General features: G+C 39.4%; 1 protein-coding gene across 5 annotated transcripts in view; it reads right to left on the bottom strand.

Moving 5' to 3' along the window:
• The window catches only part of ISPD (isoprenoid synthase domain containing), a 373438-nt gene that overhangs the window by 69848 nt on the left and 279532 nt on the right, over positions 1–24058 (bottom strand). For 2 of the 5 annotated variants that reach the window (XM_027540014.1, XM_027540013.1), the window contains one exon: positions 13218–13302. The exons of the other annotated variants lie outside the window; for them this stretch is intronic. In XM_027540014.1, the coding sequence (XP_027395815.1) occupies positions 13218–13302 (85 nt within the window). The remainder of the gene's footprint in view (positions 1–13217; positions 13303–24058) is intronic. 5 annotated transcript variants of the gene reach the window in all.

Raw genomic sequence — 24058 nt, 5'->3', positions numbered from 1 at the left:
CATCACACATGGGAAGAAATGATCAATTAACTAACTTCCTATGTTCATTTTGCCAGATGGAACCCACGTGTAAATATACAATTTAAAATAACATTTTTTCCTTAGAAGACACTTAGAAGAAGTTTTTGAAGATGCCATAGTTGCTTTCTTCTCTCTCTCTCCTTCCTCTCCCAGCCACTCCAGTTAGACTGCTGTAAAAATCACTAGTGCCCAAACATGAAAAGAATGCATAGCTCATGTTGGTAAACTGGCTCAGGTAAACTTCTAGAGAGGTCCTGCCAGGTGTGCTGGAAGAGTATCCTGCAGACTGAGGGATCAGATTTGCCTATCTTTACATTGTATAATCTTCAGGATGAACAATGCCACGAGGTTCTAACTACTTCATCCTCACTCATTTCCTTCATTTAAAAAGTGCCGAAATCCCACATTACATTTTCTTTAATTGAAAGAAAGTACACCATTCCCCTGATTACATTCTGTCTGAATATGAACACTTTATGGCTCCCCTTCATTCATCACCTCTTAAATGTTATAATATCTTTGTTTGTATACAAAATTAAACCTCTGTTTCTATTCAACAGGCTTTGTTAATTACACAAGTACAATCTAAGAAGAAAGATGTAACTGATAAACATTGCTCTATTTAAATGGTTCTTCTTAATAACACCAGAGTAGACAGTTGCATGAATGTCTCTGATCGCTGTTATAGCCTAAGCCATTTTTAACAAACCACAGATAAAGGAGAATCTACAACTTCTGTGAGTTATCAAATGGTTAAAAATACAAGGCCTTCTCAAGAGCCTCCAGTGTTTCTAACTACTGTGCCAAGTTTAAATTCTTTAAACTACTTTTCAGGAGTCACAGCATGGCCTTACTAGGTCTCCACTGTTCTTTGATAGGAGCACACACCCCTTTGCTGAAGGTGTTATGCTCTTTTCCACCTCTTCACCTTTCCCAATACCCTTCTATTTGCCTATTTTTAACATAAAAGTACAGTCCTCAAATGGTTTGTTATCTCTTCAAAGAAAGCTTTCTCCATCTTTTCCAACCTACTTTCATCACCAACCTCTCCATGTTTATAGAAAATGTGTAGGACATAACACAAAATGGCATTTATTTATATACTGCTTCCTAGCTGATTGTGTTGGCAAAATCAAATTTTCTCATCTGATTTATAAACTCTGAAAGCACAGGGGATGTTATATATATATATATATATATATTTTTTTTTTTTGCGGGGGGGGGGGGGTGGGGGGGGCATTTCCTAACAGATACTGTCTATACAGTAAGTGATCAAAACTCAAATTTTCTAAGAGATTAAAACATTTTCTGTCCCAGGTTTCCTAAGAAGGGTTATCCAGTCTGGAATAAAGCCATGGGGTCCAAATGGCCAAGTCCATTGCTTATCAAGGGCTTCCCTGGTGACTTGGATGGTAAAGAATCTGCCTGCAATGTGGGAGATTCAGGTTTGATCCCTGGGTTGAGAAGATCCACTGCAGGAGAAAATGGCAACCCACTCCGATATTCTTGCCTGGAAAGTTCCATGGACAGAGGAGGCTGGTGGCTACAGTCCATGGGATCACAAAGACTTGAATGCGACTAAGCATGCAGGTATATGAATTGCTTATCAAGGTGTTTCCATCACTGAGGTCATGTGGTACATGTTGGAAAAGGAATGGGCTAGTGGATATTCCAGGTTTCTATTTACTAGCTGTCTTACATAGGCAAGCAAGTTAATCTCTGAGCCACTGACAACTCTATATAAAGTCAAGGATGAGAACACTTATATCTCACTGATTTCCTTGTTTCTTTTGAATATCCTGTGCATATCCTGCATCAAGGCTCTTTCTTCTGCTTAAATATTTCTTCCCCATCTCTTTATCTAGTGCATATCTATTCTTAAACATCACATTCTTATAGAAGCTTTACTTACTTGCTTATCATTTTGTTTTGTTCAATGACTATCTTTTTTGGTTAACTGTACTCTGATAGAAAAGGCTTCTCAATCAAAGAGGACACTAATAGATGGAGAAATATACCATGTTCATGGATTGGAAGAATCAATATAGTGAAAATGAGTATACTACCCAAAGCAATTTATAGATTCAGTGCAATCCCTATCAAGCTACCAACGGTATTCTTCACAGAGCTAGAACAAATAATTTCACAATTTGGATGGAAATACAAAAAACCTCGAATAGCCAAAGCTATCTTGAGAAAGAAGAATGGAACTGGAGGAATCAACCTACCTGACTTCAGGCTCTACTACAAAGCCACAGTTATCAAGACAGTATGGTACTGGCATAAAGAGAAATATAGATCAATGGAACAAAATAGAAAGCCCAGAGATAAATCCATGCACCTATGGACACCTTATCTTTGACAAAGGAGGCAAGAATATACAATGGATTAAAGACAATCTCTTTAACAAGTGGTGCTGGGAAATCTGGTCAACCACTTGTAAAAGAATGAAACTAGAACACTTTCTAACACCATACACAAAAATAAACTCAAAATGGATTAAAGATCTAAACATAAGACCAGAAACTATAAAACTCCTAGAGGAGAACATAGGCAAAACACTCTCCGACATACATCACAGCAGGATCCTCTATGACCCACCTCCCAGAATATTGGAAATAAAAGCAAAAATAAACAAATGGGATATAATTAAACTTAGAAGCTTCTGCACATCAAAGGAAACTATTAGCAAGGTGAAAAGGTAGCCTTCAGAATGGGAGATAATAATAGCAAATGAAGCAACTGACAAACAACTAATCTCAAAAATATACAAGCAACTCCTACAGCTCAACTCCAGAAAAATAAATGACCCAATCAAAAAATGGGCCAAAGAACTAAATAGACATTTCTCCAAAGATGACATACAGATGGCTAACAAACACATGAAAAGATGCTCAACATCACTCATTATCAGAGAAATGCAAATCAAGACCACTATGAGGTACCATTTCACACCAGTCAGAATGGCTGCGATCCATAAGTCTACAAGCAATAAATGCTGGAGAGGGTGTGGAGAAAAGGGAATCCTCTCACACTTCTGGAGGGGATGCAAACTAGTACAGCCACTATGGAGAACAGTGTGGAGATTCCTTAAAAAACTGGAAATAGAATTGCCATACGACCCAGCAATCCCACTGCTGGGCATACACACTGAGGAAACCAGAAGGGAAAGAGACACATGTACCCCAATGTTCATCGCAGCACTGTTTATAATAGCCAGGACATGGAAGCAACCTAGATGTCCACCAGCAGATAAATGGATTAAAAAGATGTGGTACATATACACAATGGAGTATTACTCAGCCATTAAAAAGACTACATTTGAATCAGTTCTAATGAGGTGGATGAAACTGGAGCCTATTATACAGAGTGAAGTAAGCCAGAAAGAAAAACACCAATACAGTATACTAACGCATATATATGGAATTTAGAATGATGGCAACAATAACCCTGTGTACAAGACAGCAAAAGAGACACTGATATATAGAACAGTTTTATGGACTCTGTGGGAGAGGGAGAGGGTGGGAAGATTTGGGAGAATGGCATTGAAACATGTATAATATCATGTATGAAACGAGTTGCCAGTCCAGGTTCGATGCACGATACTGGATGCTTGGGGCTGGTGCACTGGGACGACCCAGAGGGATGGTACGGGGAGGGACGAGGGAGGAGGGTTCAGGATGGGGAACACATGTATACCTGTGGCGGATTCATTTCGATATTTGGCAAAACTAATACAATTTTGTAAAGTTTAAAAACAAAATAAAATTTAAAAATATTAAAAACAAAAAAAAAATAAAATATTTTCCAATAAAAAAAAAAAAAGAAAAGGCTTCTCAGGTGGCACCACTGGTAAAGAACCCGCCTGCCAATGCAGGAGACATAAGAGATGCAGGTTCGATCTCCAGGTCAGAAAGATCCTCTGGAGAAGGGCATGGCAATCCACTCCGGTATTCTTGCCTGGAGAATCCCAGGGACAGAGGAGCCTGGCGGGCTGCAGTCCACAGGGTCACACAGAGTCAGATATAACCGAAGTGACTTAGTGCGCATGCATGCACTCTGATAGAAAGCACAGATTGCATTGTGTAATTCAAACTACATATCCAGTACACTATATAAATAAGCAAATGTTACTTACTCAGTAGTTGTTTCCTTTCCTCTTTCCTCTTATTATATTTGATTTGTTTGTAGTTTAGATCCTGTAAGTAACTTTTCTTATTCCTTGATGTGCTCTTAGCATTTGACTAATCACCACACAAAAATGTGAAATGAAGACACACCAAAAATATGCTATTTACATAAAGAAATCAACAAGGTCAAGCAAAACAAAAAATATGGGTCCATATCTCCTTTGTATGAACTGGCTGCTTAGAAGATTCACCATAATTTCAAACCTAGCTGCTTATCTGGACACCAGTAAATAGTTCTTACAACTGGATTTACTTAGATAATATTTTCTTAACCCATTAATATGAAACTGTTTAAAATTAAGTGTACAAAGAGAAAGCATCTCATGATGGAATATGAAAAGGTCAATCTGGAAATCCTTCTTTGTACCTGAACTCTTGGAGCTTCCCAGGTGGCACTAGTGGTAAAGAACCTACCTGCCAATGAAGGAGACATAAGAGATGCAGGTTCAGTCTCTGGGTTGGGAAGATCCCCTGGAGGAGGGCACGGCAACTCACCCCACTATTCCGGACTGGAGAATCCCATGGACGGTGAGCCTGGTGGGCTGCAGTCCAGTGGGGTCACAAAGAGTGGACATAAATGAAGCAACTTAGCATGCACACATGTACCTGAACTATTACTAATAGGTACTACCATGGAATAGACTTCTACAATGGAAAACATAAATATTAATAGGTATTGTTATTTTCATGCTTAGCATCAGTGGTTTGTCCCATTAAACCTGCATTAAGAATCCAGGGCTTTCCAGGGCTCAGTGAAAAGAATCCTCCTGCCAATGGAGGGGACGTGGGTTCGATTCCTGGTCTGGGAGGATCCCACAGGATGCAAAGTAATTAAGTCTGTGCACCACAAACACAACTGGTCTGTGCTCTAGAGCCCGGAGGCCACAATTACTGAGCCCATATGCTGCGACTACCGACATGCCTGCACCCTAGAGCCCGTTCTCCCCAACAAGAGAAGACGCCACAATGAGAAACCTGCGCACTGCAAAGAAGACTAGCTCCCGCTCTCTGCAACTAGAGAAAAGTCCAGGCAGCAACAAAGAACCAGCACAGCCATAAATAAATAAATATTTTTAAAAATCCGCATCAGAATCCAGACCAATACAAGTTATTAAGAATGAAGGAACACATACACAAATCATTGATGTAGTACTGAATGAGATCCGACAATGACATTCTCACTGAAGCAAGAAGACACTTGTTATTAAAACAAGAGAGGTCTTATTCCATTTAGTAAGAAAAAGTAGGGTGTTTACCTAAAATTAAAAACAAACCCTCGAAGGCTGTACAAATAAAATCTCCTGTTCAATTTTTTCAGACTGAAGGTTAATGCTAACCAGTACACCCTAAAGGGGAAAAAAAAAAAAAAAAAAGTATACTACGTGGCTTTATTTACACAACTGCTAAAGAAAGTCAAGTTTCTCAGGAAACAGGTAGTGACGACTGCTCAAACAGTGACAATTAGATTTGGCTGGCAGTACCTGGTGGAGCAATGGTCCCTGAGGGGGCTTCTCAAGTAAAATTACAACCCCGCACAGCTAAGCACTTGCAGTCAGTGCCAACATACATGGAATGCAGGATTAAAGAAATTGAAACCCAAATCCCAGAAACATGACTTTCTGTACTCCTCAGAGGGCAGAATTATATCATCGTGCCTGCCTCACACAAATAAGAAAAGACCATGAAAATATAGCTTATTTCCACTCTAATACCTGGGTTACATCTTTCCTAATTTATAAAAGGCAAGATGTCATTCAAATGGATAAAAATATTACTGGAGCACATTAAAAGGTATATGTATTATGTGAACAAAAAAGAAAAAAAGGATGGGAACTCGCAAGGGAAAAATATTGAATCCATTCATATATGAAGAAATAAAAGTTTTTTTGAAAGATAAAACAATCTTTGGCTGCACACTTGTCTAACACATTTTGTCTAATAATTTCATAATTTAACATTGTCAATCATAATCTTAATACACTTGTAGCAAGATGGCAGAGTAGAATGACGTGTGCTCATCTTCTCCTGTGAGAACTCCAAAATTACAACTCACTGCTGAACAACCATCGACAGGAGAATGTTGAGTCCACCAAAAAGAGATACCCCATGTTCAAAGGCAAAGGAGAAGCCCCAGCAAGACAGTGGGAGGGGCGAAATCACATTTAGAATCAAACCATATACCCCCAGAGACCCTAGGCAGACTCCAACAAAATCTTGCACACACCAGGACCCAGAGACCCCACAGAGGCTGAGCCAGACCTGTGTCTGAGTCTCCTCGGAGGTACGGGTCAGCAGTGGCCTGCTGCAGGGCCAGGGGCTCTGGGTGCAGCTACCTGGTCACACAGCCTGGGGCATAAGCCCTCTTGGAGTCGCCATTAACCCCACCATAGAGCTGCCAAGCAGACGACCCACAAACTGCAGAACAATTATACCAAAGAAATTCTCACACTATTAAGAAAGTTCTAAGACCCACAACAGATTTCTCAACCTCGGTATCTGCAAAAGGGACTGAAAATCCCCAGGGAATTTAACTTTGGAGGCCAATGGGATTTGATTACACAACTTACACAGGACTGGGGGAACAGACTCTTGGAGGGCACAGACAAAACCTGGTGCACACCAGGACCCAGGAGAAAGGGGCAGAGACCCCACAAGAGACTGACCCAGACTTGCCTGTGAGTGTCCAGGAGTCTGCAGTGAAGGCGTGGGCCAGCGGGGCCTGCTGCAGGGTCAGGGGCACTGAGAGCGGCAGTGTATGTACTGGACCTTTTGAAGGAGGTCGCCACTGTCTTCATCACTTCCACCACAGTTTGGTCTCAGGCCAAACAACAGGGAGGGAACAGAGCCCCGGCCATCAACACACAATTGGATTAAAGATTTACTGAGCAAGGCCCTGAGCATTAGAACAGGACCCAGTTTCCCCCACAGTCAGTATCTCCCATCAGAAAGCTTCCATAAGCCTCTTATCCGTATCCCTCAGAGAGCAGACAGAATGAAAGCAACAATCACAGAAAATTAATCAAACTGATCACGTGGACCACAGCCTTGTCTAACTCAATGAAACTATGAGCCATGCCCTGTGGGGCCACCCAAGACAGGTGGGTCATGATGGAGGGTTCTGACAAAACGTGATCCACTGGAGAAGGGAATGGCAAACCACTTCAGTATTCTTCCCTTGAGAATCCCATGAACAGTATGAAAAGTCAAGAAGACGGGATACTGAAAGATGAACTCCCCAGGTTGGTAGGTGCCCCAATATGCTACTGGAGATCAGTGGAGAAATAACTCCAGAAAGAATGAAGAGTGAGAACTAAAGCAAAAACAACACCCAGTTGTGGATGTGACTGGTGATGGAAGTAAAAGTCCAATGCTGTAAAGAACAATAATGCATAGGAACCTGGAATGTTAGGTCCATAAACCAAGGCAAATTAGAAGTGGTCAAGGAGGAGATGGCAAGAATAAACACTGGCATTTTAGGAATCAGTGAACTAAAATGGACTGGAATGGGTGAATTTAATTCAGATGATCATCATATCTACTACTGCGGGCAAGAAATCCTTAGATGAAATGGAGTAGCCCTCATAGTCAACAAAAGAATCTGAAATGCAGTACTTGGGTGCAATCTCAAAACGACAGAATGATCTCTGTTCGTTTCCAAGGTAAACCATTCAATATCAATCCAAATATATGCCCCAACCAGTAATGCTGAAGAAGCTGAAATTGAATGGTTCTATGAAGACCTACAAGACTTTCTAGAATGCACACCCAAAAAAGATGTCCTTTTATCATAGGGGACTGGAATGAAAAAGTAGGAAGTCAAGAGATACCTGGAGTAACAGGCAAATTTGGCCTTGGAGTTAAAATGAAGCAGGGCAAAGGCTAACAGAGTTCTGACAAGAGAATGCAATGGTCATAGCAAATACCCTCTTCCAACAACACAAAAGAAGACTCTACACATGGACATCATCAGATGGTCAATACTGAAATCAGATTGATTATATTCTTTGCAGCCAAAGATGGAGAAGCTCTATAAAGTCAGCAAAAACAAGACTAGCAGCTGACTGTGGATCAGATCATGAACTCCTTATTGCCAAACTCAGAATGAAATTGAATAAAGTAGAGAAAACCACTAGACCATTCAGGTATAACCTAAATCAAAACCCTTACGATTATACAGTAGAAGTGACAAATAGATTCAAAGGATTAGATCTGTTAGGCAGAGTGCCTGAAGAACTATGGATGGACGTTCATGACATTGTACAGGAGACAGGGGTCGAGACCATCCTCAAGAAAAACAAATGCAAAAAGGCAAAATGGTTGTCTGAGGAGGCCTTACAAAGAGCTGAGAAAAGAAGAGAAGCAAAAGGCAAAGGAGAAAAGGAAAGATATACCCATTTGAATGCAGAGTTCCAAAAAGTAAGGTAAGAAAGCCTTCCTCAGAGATCAATGCAAAGAAATAGAGGAAAACAATAGAATGGGAAAGACTAGAGATCTCCTCAAGAAAATTAGAGATACAAACGGAACATTTCATGCAAAGATGGGCACAAAAAATGACAGGAATGGCCTGTACCTAACAGAAGCAGAAGATTTTAAGAAGAGGTGGAAAGAATACACAGAAGAACTGTACAAAAAAGATCTTCATGACCTAGATAATCACAATGGTGTGATCACCCATCTAGAGCCAGACATCCCAGAATGCGAAGTCAAACCGGCTTTAGGAAGCATCACTACAAACAAAGCTAGTGGAGGTGACGGAATTCCAGTTGAGCTATTTCAAATCCTGAAAGATGATGCTGTGAAAGTGCTGCACTCAATATACCAGCAAATCTGGAAAACTCAGCAGTGGCCACAGGACTGGAAAAGGTCAGTTTTCATTCCAATCCCAAAGAAGGGCAATGCCAAAGAATGTTCACACTACCACATGACTGCACTCATCTCACACGCTAGTAAGGTAGTGCTCAAAATTCTACAAGCCAGGCTTCAACACTACATGAACTGAGTAATTCCAGATGTTCAAGCTGATTTTAGAAAAGGCAGATTAACCAGAGATCCAATTGCCAGCATCCACTGGCTCATCAAAAAACCAAAAGAGTTCCAGAAAAACATCTACTTCTGCTTTATTGATTACACAAAAGCCTTTAACTGTGTAGATCACAACAAACTGTTGAAAATTTTTAAGAGATGGGAATACTAGACCACCTTACCTGCCTCCTTCATTCTGTTGCTTCAGAAACAACAGTTAGAACCAGACGTAGAACAACAGACTGGTTCCAAATTGGGAAAGGAGTACATCAAGGCTGTGTATAGTGACCCTGTTTATTCAGCTTATATGCAGAGTATATCATGAGAAATGCTGGGCTGGATGAAGCACAAGCTGGAATCAAGATTGCCGTGAGAAATATCAATAACCTCAGATATGCAGATGACATCACCCTTATGGCAGAAAGTGATGATGAGCTAAAGAGCCTCTTGATGAAAGTGACAGAGGAGAGTGAAAAATCTGGTTAAAAAATCAACATTTAAAAAACTAAGATCATGGTATCTGGTCCCACAACTTCATGGAAAATAGATGGGGAAACAGTGGAAACAGTGACAGACTTTATTTTTGGGGCTCCAAAATCACTCCAGACTGTGACTACAGCCGTGAAATTAAAATACACTTACTCCTTAGAAGAAAAGCTATAAACAGCATATTAAAAAGCAGAAACATTACTTTGCCGACAAAGGTCCATGTAGTCAAAGCTATGGTTTTTCCAGTAGTCATGTATGGATGGGAGAGTTGGACTATAAAGAAAGCTGAGTGCCAAAGAATTGATGCTTTTGAATGGTGGTGTTGGAGAAGACTCTTGAGAGTCCCTTGGAATGCAAGGAGATCCAACCAGTCCATCCTAAAAAAATCAGTCCTGAATATTCATTGTAAGGAATGATACTGAAGCGGAAGCTCCGGTATTTTGGCCACCTGATGCGAAGAACTGAATCACTGGAAAACATCCTGATGCTAGGAGAGATTGAAGGCAGGAGGAGAAGGGGACGACAGAGGATGAGATGGTTGGATGGCATCACTAACTCGATGGACATGAGTTGAAGTAAGCTCTGGCATTTGGTGATGGACAGGGAAGCCTGGCATGCTGCAGTTCACAGGGTCACAAAAAGTCGGACACAACTAAAACTAAAGTGATTCATAATCTAAAACTCAGAGTCAGGAAATGAATTATACCTAAGTGGATGATTTCTCATAATGCAGTAAAGGATTACTTCACTTTATTATTTTATAATATATTAAACATTTACAAGAGATCAGTGTTACTCAGATAACAAGAACATAGGTAGCCTAAGGATGACATACTAAGGCTTCAAAATTCAAGAAAGAAAAACAAACTTAATGATATTTAGTGTCCAGCTAACTGACAGTGTGACTCAGTTGCTGAAGAATAACTAGGTCCTGAGCCAAAGATTTTTCTGCCCCCAAATGCATCACCGTTTCACTAACATCTTTCTCAAGGATGGCATCAGGAAAGGAAAACAGGGAATTCCCTGGTGGGCTGGTGGTTAAGAGTCTGCCTTGCAATTCAGGGGATGTGGGTTCCATTTCTGGTCAGAAAACTAAGATCTCACAGGTCACTGGGCAACCAAGACCTCATGCCGCAGAGACGGAGCCCTCACACTCTCGAGCCCGAGTTTCACAACTAGCGCGCCTGCGGGCGGCAGCTACCAAGCCAGCACGCCACAATTAGAGAGTCCTGGTGCCACACGTGATGCGACTGATACCTGACGTAATACATAGTTTTTTTAAAAAAGAAGAAACATGGTCTTTAAAAAAAGGAAAGTAAACCATAAAATTCACATGCTTCTTCTGAACGACTGGCTCAAACAAGTTTATTTGCAACAGTAGTCTTTTTGCCTGCTTAGATAAAGGAAAAGAATTCTCCTTAGATTCAGAAAAATGAGTAGGGCTGTACTGAGGGAAAATAAAGACAAAGACAAATGTTAATAATAAATTAGAAGCAAGTAATTATGACTTTCCCAGTAGAGATAATAATATACTTCTTTTAGGAAGCTTTGAATTTCTGTGACCAGCAGCTAACATGTCTAATTAGTCCATATATTAAAGAGAATTTTCACACCCTCAATTAAAATATGCTATTAGAACCAAATAAAATATGAAAGTATATATCATGGGTATCCTATAATGTAGGGTGTGATTACTTTTTTTAATCCTGTTATTTAAAATTTATTTCTTTTAGGTAGTCAGTTAATTCATTTTTGGCTTCTCTGGTGGCTCAGTGGTATCCACCTGCAGTGCAGGAGACTTGGGTTCAATCCCTGGGTTGGGAAGATACCTTAAAGAAGGAAACAGCAACCCGTTCCAGTCTTCTTTCCTGGGAAACCCCATGGACACAGGAGCCTGAAGGGTTACAGTACATGGTGTCTCAAAAGAGTCAGACACAAATTACTGACTAAACAACAACATTTGTGGTTGTGATTACTTCTGTTAACTTATGGAACTGATTCTTTGTCTTCCTGCTTAAAGAGTGCTATCTGCCTGCATTCTCCCATTTCCTTTGCAGGGGCAGAAAGCAAACAGGACTGTACATAACTTATTAGCAAATGATTAGAAACTGGCAGGCAGAGGAGAAATACTGGAACATTAGTAAACTTTTACTTTAGTAACAATTTTTTATTTTAGAATATATTTTTAGCTGAAAGGACATCATCTTTAAATCTCTCCCTATTGAGTATCAAGAGGCACCTGTACAACATCACCAAACACTGAAAATGTTACTCCCACCTTTTATGTAATGCAGCACTGACTGCCAAGCCCATTATAATTAAAATCTAATTTATATTAAAATTTAAACAATGAAATGTTTTGAGTATTTTTATATACTTGTCCATTTTGCAGAATTTGCTTAATTTTGATTTAACCTCAAAACTTTACCCACCCCACTCCCCAACAAAGGAGAACTTTCTCTTAGAAATGGTGCTTTCTGTCAGTAGTCCTGTATGATTTTTTTCCCTTGCCAAAGACATTTAAGGCATGGTACACATTCTTAACTTTGGGCTTCCCTGGTGGCTCAGACGGTAAAGAATCTGTCTTCTGTGCAGGAGACCCAGGTTTGATTTCTGGGTTGGGAAGATCTCCTGGAGTAGGAAATGGCAACCCAGGCCAGTATTCTGCCTTGGAGAATTCCATGGACAGAGGAGCCTGGTGGCTATAGTCCATGGGGTCACAAAGAGTTGGACATGACTGTATAACTAACACACACCACACACACAATTTCTTAACAGGTCCACTTGTTCTGTGGCATCCTCCTGGCACCAACCCTGTTGATAATCCTGATAAAAATACTTTCATGTAGTCTACTTAGACAATAAAGGTGAACTCAGACGGTAAAGTGTCTGCCTGCAATGCGGGAGACCCAGGTTCGATCCCTGGGTCGGGAAGATCCCTGGAGAAGGAAATGGCAACCCACTCCAGTATCCTTGCCTGGAGAATCCCATGGACGGAGGAGCCTGGTAGGCTACAGTCCATGGGGTCGCAAAGAGTCGGACACAACTGAGCTGTATTGGTGTGCTACAAATAGTACTGCAGTTTCCCTCCTCTCCTACTGCAAACACCCTTTGAGTACCTTTCTTCACCTCCCTCCTCAAACTGGCAGAGGAAGTTTGCTCTTCTACACACTCTTATTTGGGTAAAAATGGAATTTGCCAGGCAAGAGTACTGGAGTGGGTTGCCATTCCCTTCTCCAGGCGATCTTCCTGACTCAGGGACTGAACCCACTTCTCCTGCATTGCAGGCAGATTCTTTACCGTCTGACCCATGATGGAAGCCCACATTAGAAAGGATTGCTTGCCAACTCCCCTCCCATCATAAATCAGAAAGTAGAGACACTGGGGAACTTCTCTGTAATCATACGAGGAGAAGTGGCCAGAGGGGACCCTGAGAAGCCTGATGGTCCATTGTTCTGTAACTGGGGCTGCAGTTAGGGTGGAAAGGGTGGTTACCAGGCAGTTGCAGAGGTCGGCTCCATCCTCGGAGTGTGGAAACTGAGGACCAAGCAGTGTGGCATGTGATATGAGGACTGCGTGCCTAGGGACAAGAAAGGGTAAAGAGCAGAGGACAGGAATGCCTTCCAACACATGGAATCTGAAACAGTAATTCTTCTTGCAATGACAGCCTCCTCACCCAAGAACACGATCATTGAAAAGATGGTGTTTGGATAGATGGTGTTTGGATATGTGACATTTCTATGTCAGGTTTTTAAAATAGCAGTTTGCTAACATTTAGGTGGTGAAGAAACCCACATTCTGATAATGTAGGCAAATGAAGACCCCTTAATAGCTTTCCTTTTCTGAATTACATATGTGCAGTTATACATGTTTTGACCTGTGGCACTCATATTTATCATGTATCACCTTCATAGAAGATCTAGAAAAGGTATGCAGGTGATGGATAAAGTATATTTAACCTGTCAGTCTCAAACCCAACTCATTTAAGGAACACTTCAGAGGAACATAACAGTTCCTGGGGTGAGTAAAGACATTTTAACAAGTATCAATATAGTTATCAAGCAGTCAGCAGTATACCTAACATACAACAGAAATGCTTTTCTTGCTAAGAAACTAAAACTGTCTTCTAACATTGAAATTCATGATATCCATGATGTGCTTTGTTTTTAGCTAAAGAAATCCACAATGCTCTGTAGTACTATCTGTCTGCTCCTAATGCAATGTAAGTTATAGTGAAGTTAAAAAGTTCTGTCTTATTTTTTCCATTTTATCAGTTTTGTTGGGTTTTTTAAACTATTTTGTCTACTATTGTACCTTGTAAGTCTCTAACATTAAATATAATGAACAATAAGACATTTCTAAATAAACTAATAAACAGATGTTATATCTTAAGCAATACTGCCAGGTTTTTAGGTTAAAAGTACATGTAATATTCTTAGGTAAATCAAAAGATTACCTTCTCTACAAAAACTACTTACAAAATGGGCATATATGCATTGGAATATCTCTGTAACAGACAATCCATGAGTTACAATAGCTCTACTTAATCACACCCTATGAATTTTACATCCTCTCTTATTATACAAAAACATGGCAAACAAACAAACAAACGCTGCTTTTATGTAACCTAAAAACTACAAAGATGAGCATAACAAAGTTTGATTAAATATTTATTGAATTAATAAGTGAAGTTAAAGCTAGGCTGCCAATTTAACAAAGTCAACATAATAAACAAAAAGATGTAAGAAGGTGGTTACTGAGATAAATGTTTTTTTCAATGGCAACAATACGAAAATCAGGCAAAGTGAATATATACTTCTAAAATAGCAACAGTCTTGGCAATAGCTTAAATTCTTAGCTATAGAACCAATGAAACACTGCAAACAAACTTTCAGTTAAAGTAAGTTATGGCTTGATAGCAACATCCTAATGTAACTCAGAAAACTGAGTTATATAATAATTCCAAATGTAGGAGAAAATGCAAGAGTCATGATTGGAAACCTTCATCTTACAGAGTAAGGGTGAGCAAATCCTTTCTGTAAAGAAGGATGTCATAAGTATTTTGTTTTATGAGCCAAATGATCTTTGTTACAACTACCAACTCTGCTCTTAACATGCGAGTTGCCATAGGAAATACAAATGAATGAACGTAACTGCATTTCAATAAAACTTTAGTTATTAAAAACAAGCACTCTTCAGATCCTGCCCATGAGCAGTAATTTACTAATCCCTGTTCAAAAATTTGCTTCCAACTAAAATCAGCTATACCTCAGAAGTCACCAGTCTTTCATGCATATAATCACAAGGAAAAATTATTAAATGAAAAAGAGAAACTGAGTTTTAAAGAGTCACAGAATTAGAGGAAGATAATAGTACCCAGTTCTAATTTTATTTTTTCCCATGAAGTACCCAAGCAACTACAAAGTCCTTAAATTGCATAATTTTAATTTTTAAAGTGGAAACCATGGATGTTTATATGGAATTCTTTAAAGAAAAAGATCAATGAATTTTAATTATTTAGAAGACATATCTCTCAATTAATACATTCCAAACAGGATTTCAAAGTAGCTCTTACATTATTCAGCAAAAAAATTCAGGTTAAGGACTTCCCTGGTGACCCAGTGGTTAAGAATCACCTGTCAATGCAGGGGACGTGGGTTCAATCCCTGGTCCTAGGGGTTTCCACATGCTGCGGAGCAATGGGTCTCAACTACTGAGCCTGTGTCCCAGAGCCACAACTACTGAACCCCGGGAGCTCCAGAGACCATGCTCTGCAACAGAAGTCACCACAATAAAAAGCCTGAACACCACAACTAGAGAAATCCCACGGGCAGCGATGAAGACACAGTGCAGCCAAAAAGAGAAAGTTCAAGTTAAGATCAAAATAGTCTATAACATAATATTCATTCTACTTGGTTATGGATAAAATAACTAAGTTGTAAACATTTCTATACATTTTAAAAACAATTATAAGATACACTTCAGGTCTCCAACTGAGACAACAGGAGATAATTTTTGTTGTTTTTTGAACATCTGGGAATTCTTTATAGTTATACGCTCATACGGCTTGGTGGAAATGTACTGTATTTTTAGGCAGTAAATGGAAACCAGTGGAAATGGTTTTCACAGGCACAGTTTTAACATTAGAGTGAACAAAATGGATTTGTAAACATACATAAAGGGAAATTGAAAAACTGGAAGAATTTTAAACCTGATGTTGAGAAATCTGAAACTGCTCAGTTTTAAATATAACAAACTCAAATCACAGTACTCTCTAAAGTATCCTAATTTCATCTCCATTTCTATTGAAACTAAAAAGAATTCCATTAGGATAATAAAATATTTAAATCGAAGAAACAGAATGACAGCTTAAACAATGGGGAAAATCATTTTGCCTGTTACTATGAGTCATTCTGGACTAAAAGTTATTGAATTTTTTTTTAATCAACCCCAAAGCTTCTGAACTTTGACTTCATCCAAAACAATACTATGTCTCAAATCCAAGGTTTATACAAAACCAGACTTTGCTTTAACATAGACAGTTGTATCATTTTCCATATTCTCATTATTGGAAAAATGAACTCACCAATTAGGTGGAAGTTGTGTTTTTTATCCTAAAAGTAAATTATCCTAAAAAATCCATATATAAGATTTACTTAACAGATATATCTAGAATTTCTACAATGTACAAAAATTTCATATAAATGTTTCTTATGAATATTTTCCTTTATCCAAAACTCAGCAATAGGGCTTCCCAGATGGTGCTAGTGGTAAAGAACACGCCCACCAATACAGGAAACTTAAGAGATGCAGGTTCAATCCCTGGGTCAGGAAGATCCCCTGGAGAAGGAAACGGCAACCCGCTCCAGTATTCTTGCCTGGGGAATTCCACGGGCAGAGGAGCTTTGCAGGCTACAGTCCATAACATTCCAAAGAGCCGGACATGACTGAAGCGACTTAAACACCCGCATGCACACATAACAAAACTCAGCAACAGCAATCGAAGTCTTCACCCTTTGGACATACAAATTCACAGAAGTCCCTGAGAGCCAAGAGTGCAAAGAAACCACACAGATGACAGAGGGGGAGAAAGAGAGTCCCCTCTAAACCTGTGTATAATGTCTTGGTAAACTCTGAAAATTGCACATGTATATACTGACTCTAATAAACACTGCAAAAGATTTGAAAACTGAACTTTGATGCAGAACACTGCTCAGGTCCCAGACTTTTCCCAGACTCACATGTGATGGCACACATGTGAGATGACTGGATAACACTGCAAAAGCTTCAAAAACTAAACTGACTTTGAAACCACAGCCCTCAGGAGGCAAGGTAGGATTTGCAATCTGAATACAACTAGGTGGATACACTGTCAAACCAAAACAAATCAACATTTTTGGCAGCATTTCAGTGGGATACAGAATGCCACAGTATAATACTTAAAATATACTGAATGCAATAGAGAATTTCAATGGATATGAATTTGAGAAAACTCTGAGAGATAGTGATGGAGAGAAGAACCTGGTGTGCTGCACGCGGTCCATGTGGTTGCAAAGAGTCTGACATGACTTAGCGACTGAACAACAACAGGAACTCAAGAACTCAAAGAGGCAGAAAAATCTCAAGAACTGTCAAGACAAAAGAAAATAAATAGACACCAACACCAAGATGACCCAGAGGGTGGAATTATCAAAAACTTTTAAGCATGTATGACAACCACATCCCATAAAGTGAGAATAAAAACTCTCAAAATGAAGTGAATGATATATATCTCATCAAAGAAACCATAAACTGCAATTCAACTAAAACACAGGCAAAGAACTTGGACATAGTTCCAAATATGTGCAGATGGCCAATAAGCACATTGAAAAGATGCTAACCATCAGAGAAATGAAAATCAAGACCAAAGTACGACACTAATTACATCCATTAGGAAATCTATTAGCAAAAGATTAATAAACAAATAACAAGTATAGGTAACGATATAGAGAAATTGGAATGCTTGTGCACTGTCAGTGGGAATATAAAGCAGGGCAGCTGCTAGGAAGAGTGGTGTAGCAGTTCCTTAAAAAATTAAAAATATGATCCAGCAGTTTTATAATGCTTATGGTTATAGTACACCCAAAATGACTGAAAGCATAATCTTGAAGTGAAGTGAGTGAACTGAAGTCGCTCAGTCGTGTCCAACTCTTTGCGACCCCATGGACTATAGCCCACCAAGCTCCTCCATCCATGGGATTCTCTAGGCAAGAATACTGGAGTGGGTTGCCATTTCCTTCTCCACAGTATCTTTCCGACACAGGGATCGAACCCAGGTCTCCCGCATTGCAGGCAGACGCTTTAACCTCTGAGCCACCAGGGAAGCCCATAATCTTGAAGAGATAGTTATATAACCATGTTCATAACAGTATTACTCACAATAATAAAAGGTAGAAGCAACCATCAACAGATGAATGGATAAATAAAATGTGATATATACCTACAACGAAATATTATTCAACCTTAAAAAAAAAAGGACATTCTGACACACACTACAACATGGGTGAACCTGGAGACATTATGCTTAGTGAAATAAGCCAGTCATAAAAAGAATACTACTGTATGATTCTACTCAGACAAGGTAGTTTGCAATGGTCAAATTGATAGGAATAGAAAGCAGAATGGCTGTTGCCAGAGGTTCAGGGTAAGAACAATGAGAGGTTAATATTTAATGCATTAGAGAGTTTCAGTTTTCCAAGATGAAAAATGGAATGCAAGGATGGCTGTACAATAATGTGAATATACTTAATGCCACAGAGGTGCATCCTTAAAAATGGTTAAATTTTGTGCTGTATGTATTTACAACAAATTTAAAACAATAATTAAAATAATTTTTAAAAAGGGAAATTTTGTAATTTAAAAAAACAAGAAAGGAAATTTGGTATGGATGGTGGTGGTTTAGTCGCTCAGTCATGTATGACTCTTTGCGACCCCACGGACGGTAGCCTGCCAGGCTCCTCTGTCCATGGGATTCTCCAGGCAAGAATATTGGAGCGGGTTGCCATTTCCTTCTCCAGGGGATCTTCTCAACCCAGGAATTGAACCTGGGTCTCCTGCATTGCAAGCAGATTCTTTACCAACTGAGCTGTAAGGAAAGACCTTGGGGTGGATGAGTTCAACTTAAAAAAAAAAAAAAAATCAAGGTCAATAGAGCAAAGACTTACTGTGGAGATAGATTACTGAAATGTTGAAATCTGAACAAAAGAAGGAATATGACTGAATCATGACAGTAGAGTCTCAGGAACTTGGTGGTGGTGGTTTAGTTGCTATGTTGTGTCCAACTCTTGCGACCCCATGGACTATAGCCCTCCAGGTTCCCCTGTCCATGGGATTCTCCAGAAAAGAATACTGGAGTTGGTTGACATTTCCTTCTCCAGAGGATCTTCCCAACCCAGGAATCAAACCTGGGTCTCTTGCATTGCAGGCAGATTCTTTACCGACTGAGCTACGAGGGAGGCCACCCAGAAACTTGGAGGACAATATAAATATGAAATCTGACATGCATATTCTTAGAGCTCTAAAAGAAGGAGAGAAAGAGACTGATGCAGAAAAAATATGTATATTTTAGAAAGAATGACTCTCCAATACACTTGAAACTAGCACAATATTGTAAATCAACTATACTTCATTAAAAATGTTTTTAATAAAGTATAAATTAAATTGGAATGCTAAGAAATTCTTAAACAATCCAAATTAATGTATAAAAGAGTAAAAAGAATCAAAAAATGATATTCAAACACAAAACAATTGTAAGTGGTAGATGCAAGCTTGGCCATGTCAGTAATTGCATTAAATATAAATGGTCTACACAAACAAAAAAGAAAATAAAACAATTTGGATTTTAAAAAATAAGTAAATAAAATACTGCCTACAAGAAACCAATATTAAATAAAATAATATTGTTAGGGTAAAACTAAAATGAAGGGCAGAAAAAAATCAACCATGAATACACCAACCAAAAGGAAACTATAATAACAGTATTAAATCCAAATAAAGACGACCATGTTTTGTTGAGTCAATAAGTCATGTCCAATTCTTTTGTGACCCCATGGACTGTAGAACGCCAGTCTCCTCTGACCATGGGTTTTCCCAAACAAGAATACTGGGGTGGGTTGCCATTTCCTTTTCCAAGGGATCTTCCCAACTCAAGGATTGAACCTGGGTTCCTACATTGCACATGGATTCTTTACCACTGAGCCACCAGGTAAAGGAAAATTCCCATAAACAGGGCATTACATAGCGATAAGGAAGTTGATTCACCAAGAAGATATACACCACATCCCAGGTCCTCAAATAAACTTTAAATATTTTGAAAAATTGAAATCATATGAAGTATATACTTTGCCTATAATTATACAAAAAAAAAAAATCATTGGCTGACATACATCTTGAAAATCCCCAAATATTTGGATATTAAATGTGGTCCACTAGAGAAGGGACTAGCAAACCACTCCAGTATTCTTGGCTCGAGAACTCTATAAACAATATGAAAAGGTAAAAAAAAAAAAATGACACTGGAAGATGAGTTACCCCAGGTTGATAGGTATCCAATATGCTACTGGAGAAAAGCTGAGAAATAGCTCCAGAAGGAATAAAGAGGCTGGGCCAAAGCAGAAATGACACTCAAATGTGGATGTGTCTTAAGACTGATGCTGTAAAGAACAATTTTGCATAGGAACGTGGAATGTTAAGTCGTGAATCAGAAAACTGGACATGGTCAAGTGGGAGATGGCAAAAGGAGATATCGTCACTTTAGGAAAGAGTGAACTGAAATGAACAGGAATAGGTGAATTTAATTCAGATGACCATTATATTTACTACTGTTGCCAACAATCCCTTAGAAGAAATGGAGCGGTCCTCACAGTCAACAAAGGGTCAGAAATGCAATACTTAGGTACAATCTCAAAACCGACAGAATGCTGTTTCCAAGGCAAACCACTCAACATCACAGTAATCCAAGTCTTTTCCCCAACCAGTAATGCAGAAGAAGCTGAAGTTGAATGGTTCTATGAAGACCTACAAGACCTTCTAAAACTAATACCAGAAAAAGATGTCCTTTTCATCATAGGGGACAGGAATACAAAAGGAGGAGGAAATCAAGAGATAACCTGGAATAATAGGCAAGTTTGGCCTTGGAGTACAACATGAAGAGAAGGGCAAAGGCTAACAGAGTTTTGCCAAGAGAACACACTAGTCATAGCAAACACCCTCTTCCAACAACACAAGAGAAGACTCTACACGTGGACATCACCAGATGGTCAATACTGAAATCAGACTGATTATATTTTTTGAAGCCAAATATGGAGAAGCTCTATACAGTCAGCAAAGGCAAAACCTGGAGCTGACTGTGGTTCAGATCATCAGCTCCTTCCTGTAAAATTCAGGCTTAAATTTAAGAAAGTAGGGGAAGGCACCAGGCCATTCAGGTATGACCTAAATCAAATCCCTTATGATTATACAGTGAAGGTGACAAATAGACCCAAGGGATTAGATCCCATAGACAGAGTGCCTGAAGAACTACGCACAGAGGTTTGTTACACTGTGCAGGCAACTCAAACAATCACCAAGAAAAACAAATGCAAGAAGGCAAAGGGGTTGTCTGAGGATGCTTACAAATAGCTGAGAAGAGAAGCAAAAAGCAAAGGAGGAAGGGGAAGATATATCCAACTGAATGCAGAGTTCCAGAGAAGAGCAGGGAGATAAACGAAAGCCTTTTAAGGTAAACAATGCAAAGAAATAAAGGACAATAATAGAATGGGAAAGACTAGAGATCACTTCAAGAAAACTGGATATACCAAGGGAACATTTCATACAAGGATGGGCACAATAAAGGACAGAAATGGCATGGACCTAATAGAAGCAGAAGAAATTAAGAACAGATGGCAAGAATACACTGAAGTCTATACCAAAAAAATAAAAAGTTTTAATAACCCAGATAACCACAATGGTGTGGCCACTCACCTACAGCCAGACATCATGAAGTGTCAGGTCAAGTGGGCCTTAGGAAGTATTACTAAGAACAAAGCTAGTGGAGGTGATGGAATTCCAGTTGAGCTATTTCAAATCCTGAAAGATGATGCTGGTTAAGTGCTGCACTCAGTATGCCAACAAATTTGGAAAACTCAGCAGTGGCTACACAGGACTGAAAAAGGTCAGTTTTCGGCCACTCCCCCAAAAGAGCAATGCCAAAGATTGTTCAAACTACCATACAATTGCACTCATTTCACACGCTAGCAAGGTAATGCTCAAAATCCTTCAAGCTAGGTTTCAACATTACATTAACTGAGAACTTCCAGATGTTTAAGCTGGATTCAGCAAAGGCAGAGGAACCAGAGATCAAATTGCCAACATCCACTGAAACAGAAAAAGCAAGAGAGTTCCAGAAAAACATCTACTTCTGCTTCATTGACTATGCCAAAGCCTTTGACTGAGTGGATCACAACAAACTGTAGAACATTCTTAAAGAGATGGGAATACCAGACCACATTACCTGACTCCTGAGAAACCTGTATGCAGGTCAAGAAGCAAAAGTTAGAACTGTGACATGGAACAATGAATCAGTTCAAAAATGGGAAAGGAGTACATCAAGGCTGTATATTGTCACCCTGCTTATTTAACTTTTATGTAGAGGACATCATGTGAAATGCTGAGCTGGATGAATCAGAAGCTGGAATCAAGACTGCCAGGAGAAATATCAATAACTTCATATATGTAGATGATACAACTCTAACAGCAGAAAGAAAAGAGGAACTAAAGAGCCTCTAGATGAAAGTGAAAGAGGAGAGTGAACAAGCTGGCTTAAAACTCAACATTCAAAAAACAAAGATCATGGCATCTAGTCCCATCACTTCATGGTAAACAGATGGAGAAAAGTGGAAACAGTGACAGATTTTATTTTCTTCAGCTCCAAAATCACTGCAGATAGTGACTGCAGCCATGAATTTAAAAGACACTGGATCCTTTTCCTTGGAAGAAAAGGTACGATAAACCTAGACAATGTATTAAAAAGCAGAGACATCACTTTGGCAACGAAGTCTGTATAGTTAAATCTATGGTTTTTCCAATAGTCATGTAAGAGTTGAACCATAAAGAAGGCTAAGTGCAAAGAATTGATGCTTGAAACTGTGGTGCTGGTGAAGACTCTGGAGAGTCCCTTGGACAGCAAGGAAGGAGATCAAACCAGTCAATCCTAAAGGAAATCAACCCTGAATATTCATTGGAAGGACTGATGCTGAAGCTCCGATAATTTGGTTACCTGATGTGAAGAACTGACTCATTGGAAAAGAACCCGAAGCTGTGAAAGATTGAGGGAAGGAGACAAAGAGAGTGACAGAGGATGAAATGGTTGAATGGCATCATCAACTCAATGGACATGAGTTTGAGCAAACTCCAGGAGATAGTGAAGGACAGGGAAGTCTGGCATGCTGCCCTTCATGGAGATACAAAGAGTTGGACACAACTTAGCAACTGAACAAAAACAACAAAAAAGTTCAAAGGCAAATGATTTAAAAACCCAGAACACTTAATTTTGAAAACACTTCCTAAAGACAAAAGATGCTAATTTTCTTCTTCACATAATCTCTTTCCTTTTAAATAAAACTATAGTAGGAGATGGGCTTCCCTGGAAGCTCAGCTGTTAGAGACTCCACCTGCAATGCAGGAGACTCCAGTTTGATTCATAGCTCAAGAAGATCTTCTGGAGAAGGGACAGGCTACTCACTCTAGTATTCTCAGGATTCCCTGATGGCTCAGATGGTAAAGTATCTGCCTTGCAATGAGGGAGACCTGGGTTCAATCCCTGGGTTGGAAAGATCCCTTGGAGGAGTGCCTGGCGACCCACTCCACTCTTCTTGCCTGGATAATCCCCATGGACAAAGGAGCCTGGTGGGCTACATACACACAGTCCATGAGGTCCGAAAGAGTTGGACAGGACTGAGTGATTAAGCACAGCACAGTAAGAGCTAAATAGCAACAGTAAATACATGATAATTTTATGAAAGCTGGGAATCTTATTACATGGGTCATCAAATGAAGAGTTATTTTGTTCGGAATTTTTGTGGACGTGTTAAACAATTGTGGTTTTCCAAGCACTGCAACTACCAAGTAAATTTTGTTTTATCTTTCTATACACTGACTACACTAACTTCTTCCATCAACTCATAAGAGAGAAGATATGTTCAAGAAAATATAAACAGTACAGAGAGGAGATTAACAAAGGTTTCTTGGCTGTTGTCCAGTAGAGAGGGGGAAGAAAAAGACCAACTTCCAATTTGACTCGAACTTGTTTAAAACATCTG

Source organism: Bos indicus x Bos taurus, chromosome 4 (genome assembly GCF_003369695.1).
Source record: "Bos indicus x Bos taurus breed Angus x Brahman F1 hybrid chromosome 4, Bos_hybrid_MaternalHap_v2.0, whole genome shotgun sequence".
NCBI lineage: Eukaryota > Metazoa > Chordata > Mammalia > Artiodactyla > Bovidae > Bos > Bos indicus x Bos taurus.
Note: the sequence above shows the minus strand (reverse complement) of the source record. Positions and strands in the feature narration are given on the sequence as shown.